The 11,166-nt window shown below is 40.3% G+C and overlaps 1 protein-coding gene across 1 annotated transcript; it reads left to right on the top strand.

Moving 5' to 3' along the window:
- Nucleotides 1-6: 6 nt before the first annotated feature.
- LOC111673301 (ATP-dependent DNA/RNA helicase DHX36-like) lies at nucleotides 7-11,125 on the top strand (the record flags this gene model as incomplete). The annotated part of the gene is made up of 12 exons (XM_023431042.1): nucleotides 7-452; nucleotides 1,082-1,239; nucleotides 1,422-1,698; nucleotides 2,344-2,382; nucleotides 2,583-2,753; nucleotides 2,898-2,977; nucleotides 5,494-5,568; nucleotides 6,528-6,694; nucleotides 6,797-6,878; nucleotides 6,976-7,116; nucleotides 8,239-8,344; nucleotides 11,038-11,125. Coding segments are annotated over exons 1-12 (1,663 nt in total), but the record flags the coding sequence as incomplete, so codon positions are not given.
- Nucleotides 11,126-11,166: the final 41 nt, after the last annotated feature.

Below are 11,166 nucleotides of genomic sequence, written 5' to 3'. Positions count from 1 at the left end.
AAAAAAAAAAAACAACTGTCAGTAGCTTAATGGATGTAGCATCATATTTCTTACTTAAGTGACTAGTCCACAAATCCATCCGGCACAGCTTGTAGCTAACGTAACATCAGTTAGCATCGTAGTTTCTGGTAAACGAATATTTGCTGCTACCAGGGCTTGTTTGTGACGACGGTATGAGTTATGGATATGGCGGCGGAGGTGGAAGAAGAGGCAGAAGAGGAGGTCGAGGGCAGAGAGATGGCAGCAGAGAAAGGTGGGACAGAGGAGGGGGTTTCAGAGGACATAGTTCCGACTTTGACCAGGACCGAGGAGGAGGAGGAGGGGGAGGAGGAGGAGGAGGAGGAGGAGGTGGACAACGGGACCGTCCTCCTCCACACCTGAAGGGCCGTGAGATTGGTCTGTGGTACGCAAGATACGGGGCCGTGAGGAGGAAACAGGCTGACCGGAGATCGGTATGGACCGGTTTGGGTGCATGTGCTTGCACATTGTGACGAGCAGGCCGTGTTGTATGCAGATTTTCAGTCTCTTAGCAGTGGTGAAAAGTTACCAAGTTAATTTACTCAAATACTCTGAATACAATTTTGAGGTAGTACCTTCTAGTACTTACAAAGTACTTTTGATACTTTAAGTACATTTTGCTGATGGTGCGTTTGTGCTTCTGTTTAAGTAGGGTTTAAAATGCAGAACTTTTACTTAGTAGAGGATCTAAATAGTTTTCCCACCACTATTAGAAACAGTTATTAACATCTGCTCGAAAATAGGTCTGTGCTCTTACCTTAAGTATCAGCTGCAGAGCATTGAGCATAGGCTGATTTAATTGGAAAATGGTTCAGAGCACTAAGTCTTCAGAATGTGCAGAATTGTGAACACTGGTAAGTGAGCAGCATCCTGCACACAGATGGCAAACCACCCAGTTCCTGATACATCATACTTTTGATAAATTTAATGCATAGAATGATTGCTCTGCCTTCACTCAAATGCAAAAATAACTATACTTGGCCAGATGACATCTTGATATTACCTTAGTTTATACTAATTGCAAGGTTATGGCTTAAGTTCCCCTTTTCATGTCTGTGTGCAGCGGGCAGTGGTCCAGATGGATGAGGCCAGAGAGCAGCACATTACCAAGCTGCTTAACTCTGTCCAGAATGACCAGTCTGGTCCAGAGAGAGACGGCAGGAATGTAAGAGCCTCTACGTCTGACAGCTGGCGGACAGAAACCAATAGAAGTGGTCATTGGTGAGAGCAGCTTGCATAGCTTTTTCTTTTGAGACTTGCACAGTGTAATTTTTATCTTACAATAAAGAAAATTAGAAATGTAGATAGGACTAAAATGCTTGAAGTGTCAGTCATTTTTCCAGCTGTGTCTGCTGACACTGATAGGACTCTAACTCTAACATGTTGATGAACCTTCTGTGCAGTTACTTTGATGGGGATAGGCCTGAAGAAGATAAACTGAAGACTGAGATCAAATCTGAGGAAGAGGAGGAAGAAGTTAGTTTAGCAGTCGCTAAAGATGAACCTCCAGACACGTGGGAAGAAGAAGAGCCACAGGAGGAGGAGAAAGAGAAGTTTAGGAGGAAAGACAGAGATCTGGAGTTCTTATTTCAGGAAGTGGTCAGAGATAGTTCACTGGACGACTACTTAAAGAGAGATCTGCAGAGCAAGCAGTCCGATCCGAAGTACAAAGAAATGCTGGTGAGTATCATGATTATTAGTATCAGGTTTGATATATACAGCACAGCTTTGAGGTTAGAAAAAGATGTACATCCAAATGGATATTTTTTTAAGATAATGATATGATCAAAGTTGCATTAGTTGTATGGGGTTACTAAAGAAAAGAAGAGTGGAGCATACAGTACAACAGAATTATAACTGGAGATAATGAAGGGCAGAGAGCTGTGTATTAATAATGAATAAGACATTGCAGTTGGTTTGCAATAATTTGTTGCTGTGTTGGCTACTCTGACATTTACAGGTTGATAGATGTTTATGTTTACAGATGTAAATGGTTTAGTACACAACCCTAATGCAGAATAAGGCTGGGCCTTATGGTAAGTTAGTATCTCGGTAATTATAGTAATATTATCAAATATTCCTTATATATGCAAAATAACATTACATGTTTCATGTCATTTTATTCCATCAAGTGAATTTTGATCAAATTACTGAACTGTTGTCAAGCTATTAGACAGAGTCTGGGTTCATCTGTGTTTATTAGAATTTTGTCGATGTTTGGATGTGTTTAACCCGTACCCATTATCAAGTTATAAGGACAGAACATCTGCTACTATTGATTTCATGAAGTGTTATCAAATGATTGCTCTTTTTTTTTTGCGTCAGAAATTCCGTGAAAAACTACCATCTTATAGCAAAAAAGAGGTAAGCTTTTGATTGCATACAATGTTAAGCAAATGCTCTCCTCTTCATCATTAATCACCATTTCTGCTAAAAGTGAATTTGTTTCTTTTTTTTTATTTTTAATTTGAAAAAATGTTTATCTTCCACTATCACCCTTTTCCTCCTCCTTATCCAATTATCCGTCTCCTTCCTCTCATCTGCTTCCATCCTTCCATCCTCAGGAGTTGGTAGAGCTGATCAACTCTAACCGTGTCCTCGTTGTGAGTGGGGAGACAGGCTGTGGAAAGACCACTCAGGTCACCCAATTCATCCTAGATGACTATATCAATAGAGGCATTGGCTCAATGTGCCGGGTGGTCTGCACGCAGCCACGTCGCATCAGTGCCATCTCGGTATGTGCTCTGCTGGTTTTTCAGGTCTGACTGTGTTAGATTATATGTTGCTGTTGCTGCTCTTATAAATTTGTGTGTGTGTGTGTGTGTGTGTGTGTGGGCGTGTGTGTGTGCGTGTGCGTGTGCGTGCGCCTGCCTTCTCAGGTAGCGGAACGTGTAGCAGCAGAGAGGGCAGAAAGTGTAGGCAATGTAAATTCTTGTGGTTACCAAATCCGCCTACAGAGGTAAGGAAGTCTTTACAAACATATTTTGATGCATGAATTTGAAGCACTGTACACCAACTTCTCAGATGTTTGTTAGTGATTACAAAAAGGTCTAGTGTTGCTTTCCTGCATGGCTGCTCATTCCAAAGCCATGCTATTAATTTGATGTGATGGCCTGTAGATTTTCATGGTCCACGTATCCCCGCTGAAGATTATGTTCAGATGATGGTCTTCAGAACAAAAGATGATGTACCTCTAACTGTCGATTATTTTTGCATATACATACATATATTTTGTTTTCAGAGGGAGATTCTAGATGGATGGGCTAAATTAAGATGGATAAGGGAAATGTATGGAATGAATTAATATCACAGGAAATTAACTTTTATTTTTGAAGGACAGGTGGTATAAGGATTAGTAGATGGGAATGATGATCTTAGACCACACACACAGGAAGAGATGCACAAAGCTGGTGAGAAAGGCACTGCACTTGAGCGATATGCAGACCGAGCAAGCGGAGAGTTACAAGGGATGAGAGGGTGCAGCAATCTAAAGTGAATTATATACAATAGAATATGGAATATGAGAGAGGCTGAGATTGATGCAGTAAGAGGGGAGGAAAAGAGGCAACTCAGGTGTGGTATAAAGGGAGACTGATACAGCGGATGAGAAGTAAAAGGATGGACAGAAAAATGATTACTGACTGTCAAAGAAATGGAACAGATAACAAGGTGCTAGACTGTGAGTTTAAGAGCAGTTTCCACATTTTCTAAATCTTTGGTCTAGCCAATTTAGAAAGGCATCTTTTTGAGCTGTATTCTTACTGCTGTACTGTCACTGCCTGCTGTCACTTTCATTGATGGGAGACCATGGGTGTCTCTCAGTGGGTACATGCATAAACTGGCAATTCGTACCACAAGCTTTGTTAAAACTTTCATTGATGCACCAGCTCCCCCACTTAGCAACTAATATAAAAAAAGTACACACTTCCACACTCTTTACTTTTCTTATGTTGGTCTCTCAGTAGGCAATCAGCTTCTTTAAAACCTGAATACAAATTGGCCAGAACACATTTAATGTAGTATTTGCCAACGACAGTTACATGTGCCAGTGTATTCGTCTACACGACTCAGTCACTGCAGACAGTCATTGCTTTAAATCTGTTCTCTCTGGTGCTGCTATATTGTGCCAAATGATGGGTGGTTATAATAAACATAAGGTAGGAGACTGTTTAGAGTAAATAAAATTAATCAGACTCTTAGCCTCCAGATTTCAAGACTGTTGTAAACTGCCAGAGACGATAGAGTGCTTGGATTTGGATCTTTAGAAAACATCACCTTTATAGATCACAGTAGCTCATTTTTATCCCTTCTACTCTGGTTGAATGTCAGAATTGTTTTAGTGATCATTTATAAGTATTGTGTCGAGTAAACGCCTAGCTACACTGTTCTTTGTCTGATTAAGTTGTGATTAATCAAATAACCATACAGCAAACCTTTTGCCAGGTAATATTGCAATATAGAAAAAGCTGCACATATTGCACAGAGAGTGGGAAGCATTGGGAGTTAATAATATTTGCCCTGAGTCCCCTCAGCAATCAATGCAGTCATATTGCCTGGCCCCTAGGAAGCGTTTCCTTTAGAGGCTTCTTTTACTTTTTTAATAAATCTACTAGTTACTAAGTTTATATATTAAAATGGATTACTGTTATTACTCTATTTATTATTATTTATAATCTGTATATTATGTATATGCAGTTGTATCAATGCAATTGGTTATCTGTAATAATTTTATCAGTGAAGTCTAATTCGGTTCATTCTATGTTTGTTGCACTGCTTTGGTTGTTTAACTGTTTTATGTTTTGTGTTGATGTTGTGAAAAACTGAATAATAACCCTATTTCAAAAAGTGCTTCAAAAAAAATGAATTTTTTAGTTTTTATTAGTGTTATTTCTCCTGAATTAAGTCCAAGTCCTGTTGGAAATATCACACTTGCATCAATTATGCAGCAAAGCCTTTGATGTGGTTCAATAGTCAGGGCAATTCTTCTTTTAGATGTGTCATAAGAGAGGCAGTTACTGCTTTGTTTGGGATTAAAATAAATGAGAAATTTTTTCATGATTGCTATTCATTGGATAAATCTTTCATCACTGACTAATACTTAGTATGATATGAAGATACTGCCTATTACATTACTTATTAGATAGCATTTTATGTATCAGCAAGGTTTTATAGCAACATCAATCTCAGCTTTATGTGCACTTGTGTGTACAGACGGAGCATATATTGCTACTATGAAATAATATTTGAATGTTTGAATAAATAATATTTGGAATTGTGAAAAGAAAAAGAAGGGTGCAAAATATGAAAGACAGTGGAGTCTTCAACAGTAGCTCACACAAATGAAGAAAACTCAACAAAGAAGCTCATCCTGGCAACATTTGTCTTCAGTTTACACTAGTCTTATACCAAGTCTTGTGTCAATTGGGAAATTTAAAATCTTTTTTTTTCTCTTTTCTTTTCCCTCCTGTGTCTCAGCCGGTTACCACGGAGACAAGGTTCGGTCCTGTACTGTACAACGGGCATTATTCTTCAGTGGCTTCGCTCAGACCCGTGAGTCTTCCCCCAGTCCCTGCTTCCTCATCCTCATCACTTCCTGTCCCAGAATTTCTTTCCTCTCAGTGTCTCTGTTCCAGCTGTCCTTCCTCCACTCTCTTATTCCCTGTGTGTCACTCTGTTTTATCCCCATTGATTTGTGGTCGACTCTACTGTCTGTGGAAGAAGCATTAATATGGGTCTCCAGTCTCATAGGCAGAGAAATTGAAGACACACACACACACACACACACAGCTTCTGTTGACTCATCCCTGCATACGCATCCTTGCATTCTGAGTGTCTCCAGAAAAACCACTGAGACTAAGTGAGGGTGCCAGCTTTTCTTGTTGTCTTGCTTCATGCTCTTTCAGAATTGGCACGACTCTAGTGAGTCATTTTAGGACTACAGTTGTCTGACAAAATGCTGCAACTTTTTGGCATTCAGGTATATTTGCATAGAAGATGGCTTACAGGATGACAGTCTGATGGGCTGATGGGCTGCTGCTATGTCTGCATGTCTTGTCAGTTTTGGTGTGGCTATTTGTCTCCAGCCAACACATTAGTGATGCATAAATGTTTTCACTCCCACAGACCTTTTTATCCATCATTACAGACCACAGCTGTATGCCCTCAGGGAATGTCTTCAATTTTGGTTCAAATATCCACATGGACTAAAGGATAAACTGATTTGAATTTTGTGGTTAAAAGTCAAGGTCACTGTGACCTCACAAACACACATGTTTGTGGCTATAACTTACGAATTCACACTAATTTTGACACAATTTCACTCATATGTCTAAAAGGATAAAATGATGAAGTGACATTTTGTATCCAAACGCTCGAAACTTCACTGTGACATCATAATGTTCTACAAAAGCATTTCTGACCATTATTCAATGCTTGAACTCAGGAAGGGACAACTGTGACCATATGTCATGCAACTGTGAGTTGGTAATTCTAGTTTTTCCTCCTGTCAGATTGTTGTCCAGCATCAGTCACCTGGTATTGGACGAGATACACGAGAGGAACCTGCAATCAGATGTTTTGCTAGTTATTGTGAAGGACCTACTCAACCTCCGGGACGATCTCAAGGTCATCCTCATGAGTGCCACACTCAATGCTGAGAAGTTTTCTAAATATTTTGGTACGTAACCTGCCAAATGGCATACCAAATTTTGTTAAACAGAAATGTTGTTTAATTGGTTTGGTCTCATCTACCCCTTTCCCCATGTCAAACTCCCTTTAGACAAGTGTCCAATGATCCATATCCCTGGTTTGACGTTCCCAGTGGAAGAGTTCCTATTGGAGGACATTGTAGAGATGACCAGGTAGAAAAACGCTCCTCCCAAACACAAGCATACAGATACAAAAGGAACCACTATGTCCCTTTTGTCTAATATAAGCCGGTTGGTGTCTCTCTGCCAGGTATCGTCCCCAGAATCAGGACCGTCGCCCCTCATGGAAGAGAGGCTTTTGGCAGGGCCGCCACTCCAGACCTGAGAAGGAGGAGAAAGAGGCTGAATACAAGGACAGCTGGCCTTGTTATGCACGTACATTGCAGCACAGGTGAGGTGGTGAGAACAGCAGAGTAGTTAAATTGCAAGAGCGGTTTTAACTGAAAAAAAACTCCCTTTAATAACTCCCAGTTCCGCTTGAGATGTCTTCCACTTCTCTGTAACACCGAACAAACATTCTTCTCAATTTAATACAGCTATTTGCAGAGAAGTCCCTTTTCTTTGCCCCCATTATTACTGCTCAGTGTCAGAACGTGAATGTAAACATGATAACTTCAAGTCCACTGCATCCGTAGAAAGTGTTTTCACACTGCCTGAATGCGTAGCACTATGATCTTACTATGTGACAGAGCTACAAAAGCAGTGGGCAGAACTGTAGATCATGTCCTACACTGCATACACCTACACTGCCTTCCTACGCTGCCAAAGTATAATTCAGGCTTAAGGGTTGAGCAAGCAAATTCAAGAAATGTTAGAACTTCCTGTTTGTGTAATTTTTTTGTGAACCTGTTCTTGCAACTGCATTTTTTTTTGTGCTGTTTTTCTGTTTATATTTTAAAAATGAATAACATTTTCTAAAAACAAAATTCTTGTGTATTGTAATCAGTTCTAATTGCAAGGACCATGATAATCGTACACAGACACAATCTCTCATCTCTGATGAGCTCTTTAATGACCTGTCAGTCTCACATTGAAGGCGATGCCCAGGGAGGAGAGTTTCCATATTTGGAAACTTTCATGTCTGTGACAAAATAATTTGCAGCAGTTCAAACCTGAGCTTTAGAGCCATGAAATGAAGATTACGTATTTAAGAAAAAAACATTACAAAGGAACCAATTAACAGTCACTGATTGTGTTTATGAAAGCTGATGTCAAGATCACCAATACAATTAAAACTGTCAAAACAATTTTCAAGTATGAGTCAACACTATTGTTTTTGTGCAAAAAACATATTCAACATCATACAGAATTTGCCATACAGCCATTACACAGCATCTGGAGAAAAACTTCTGTCTGCAAATATATAAATCACATGTAGCCATTACCGAGTTGTGACAGCCAAAGCAACAAGTAATGGAATAGTTGTAAACTTGGGAACAGCTTGTTGTCATGTTGAAGCATGGAAAAAGGTGGTTTATTTATTTATTTATTATTTATGCCTCACATTTTACAGATATTCTGACAACACTATTGCGGCACTGGAGATGTTGGACAATGATGAGAAGATTGACCTGGAGCTGATCCTGGCACTGATCCGTCATATTGTGCTCAATGAGGAGGCAAGTTTAACCTTGGATGTCTGGTTTCAGGCGAGGCAGAATTCTGGTGTCTGAAATGAGATTTTAATACAATACTTTTGTATTCAGAGCTGAAAATTGTACTTGAGGTAGCCTGTTATGTGTCTGAGCAGTCTGAAAGCCTGGCGTGCTTGTATCACTGAAACTTGTAGATTTTGAGATTTATGTTTTTAGATTCATAGATCTCCCACCATTTTGATCATAGACAGGCAGACAGGAAAGTGATCCCAGTGGAAGATGGGTTCATATCAAATAAAAGTTAATAACAAAAGGAGAAAAGTACCATATACTCTGAGGTGGAGCAGATGGAAGATCCAAGGAGGACTAGCTTCCAAACACAGAGTGACATTACATCAGATGAAATAACACAGATCCTGGCAGCAGATCTGTGCTAATGAGTGATGGAACAGATGCTCTCCTAGTGCATGTTCAGTCCCTTTTTTCTCTTTCCAGTTCTTGTTAAATTTGCTAATTTTTGTCAGTGCCTTTTCAGTGCTCGGCTCAGACTTTGGTAATGCGGACGGAGTATAATGTCAACTAAGACAAATGAAAGAACTCTCTTTTTTTGTAAATGTTTTACTTTTTAGTAGACCCAGTAACACATAATCCTACCATATCCACTTCAAAAGTTGTTAGTTTCCACAAAATTTGGGGAGAATCCATCAATGGAAAGGATTTGAGAAAAAAATCACTATTTCAGTACATTTTCTGTTCAAATATGTGTTCGCAGCATGTATCTTGTATTTTTCAACTGTTTCTAGTCACAGAGTCATGAGAGACATATGCGAGCAGACATGTGCGAGAACACACTGGCACAATGGAACAGAATATCACAGAATACAGCCTATTGTTGCTTTTAAGAGGACAATAATGAGGGTGAGGAACACTTGCTCTCACTTGTCCTGCCATTTTTCCAGGTGAATTGGAGCTAGTTTAATGTATTTATGTTAGTTTATTGCTGTGTCTGTAAAAAATGTATACGTAAGACGAACAGAACAAAGAGACAGACCCAGAATGAGGAGTGACTAACACAGATAGACAGAATAATTATCCTTTCCCACATGAGGCTTTATCTCTATCAGTCACAGCCACCCTGAGCCAGTCTACAAGCTGATTTGCCGTGGCATTGTCAAATGGCTCAGAGGGAACCGGCTGATCTGCCGTGACGTCGTCCTGTGCTGAGGTTAGGGGGCGGTCTGCCAGGTTTTCAGCTGTGGTGATTGGTTAATTATGTTTGAGGGTTCTGTGATTAGACACCTTGGGGGTTGACATGGAGGCAGTAATGAACTACTGCTGGGTGCAACTATGTGTGTGCACGTATGTGACTGGTTTGGTGTGTGTACATGCTAAGTAGTAGGCCAACATGACAGAGCTTACTGGGCTGTTACTTTATTTTTAGTTGGAATTAATCAGAGCCTCTGTCTGTACTCTATGCGTGTGAACATGTGTTTCTCTCAGGTTGTAACTAGGCACACTGCCTGCACCTCTCTGCTCGTCCTTTCTCTTTCACACACACATGCACATGCACATGCACAGACATTAACACACACATATACAGTCCCACGTGGTTGCCAGTGGTTGAGCACTGGTAATAATAATTAGCTTTAATTAAAAGGCAGGGGCGCTCAGGGCCCAGGAGCTACTTTTAATGTCTTTCCTCATCTCCTCTCAGGAAATGAAAAGCAGAGTCCTTTTTAAAGACTGGGTTATTTTGTACCAGCCTAATATTATCCTGAGAATCATTTTCCTTTAAGTTTCGGTCTTTGATGTGATGTAGCATAATAGTATTTCTTGAAACCTTTCCCCATTGATGATAATCTAAAAATTGGATTTTGCTCAGGTTCCAGAAGTTTAGAACTTTTTAAGCTATTATTAGCCTTTATATCTGTCTGTATGCTGTAAAAAAAAAAAAAAAAAACATCATGCTGACCGTTTCATTATGGTGCATACAGCATTTAGAAGCTGCTCTGGCCTGCCTCGTATAATCTGATCTCCATGTGTATGTCATAAACATCATGTTTGCTGTTGCTTCTGTTTATAAGTCTGACTGTGTGAGTAGTTTATATTTCTAGAGCAGGGTATCAAACCTTTTACTATTGCAGCATCACTGTATGTGATGTTTTTATGGCTGCGGGTCTGACACCGACTGTACGTTAAGTGGTCATCTATTGTCAGACAGCAGAATGTTCAGAGATTTGCTCACACTGGAGCACCACCAACTCTATTAGCCACCATCATCTGTTATCCTGCTGATGTTTTCTGCATGATGTTTTCAGCTTGCATTTGTGTGTCTTTATTTCCCAGGTGACTGATTGGTTTTCTTTTTTGTTGCTGCTTTGAGAGAATCAAGTCTGTCCCTGTGGTAATGTGAGGTAGAGGATGCCCTGTAGTGGAAAGATTTTTGTCATAATGATGTTGGCAGTGAGTACCAGGGACTATTGTGTGGCTGACTGTGGTGGTTGGGAGCTCAGGGCAAGTCATCTCCATCTGCCTCGGCTCAGCTCCTCAGGGGACGGGGCACCTTGTTCACTTTGCTCAGTTGTTTCTGAGGCTCCTTCAGCTGATGGCTGTTGGTGTCTGTTTGTTTCCTGCTTGTTTTCTTTTTCTATCGAAGCCCAGCTGGTTTTTGTGTGACTTTCAGTTTCTAAGTGTTGTGTGATGTCTTTGTCTGACAGGAAGGAGCAATCCTGGTGTTCCTCCCTGGCTGGGACAACATCAGCAGTCTCAATGACCTGCTCACAGCTCAGCAGATGTTCCGATCAGGTACACACACACACACACACACACACACACACACATACACA

The sequence above is a fragment of the Seriola lalandi genome, unplaced genomic scaffold (genome assembly GCF_002814215.2).
Source record: "Seriola lalandi dorsalis isolate HSWRI2012SDOR001 ecotype SW California unplaced genomic scaffold, Sedor1 jcf7180002010246, whole genome shotgun sequence".
In the NCBI taxonomy this organism is placed as follows: domain Eukaryota; kingdom Metazoa; phylum Chordata; class Actinopteri; order Carangiformes; family Carangidae; genus Seriola; species Seriola lalandi.
This window is presented reverse-complemented; position numbering and strand designations above follow the sequence as displayed.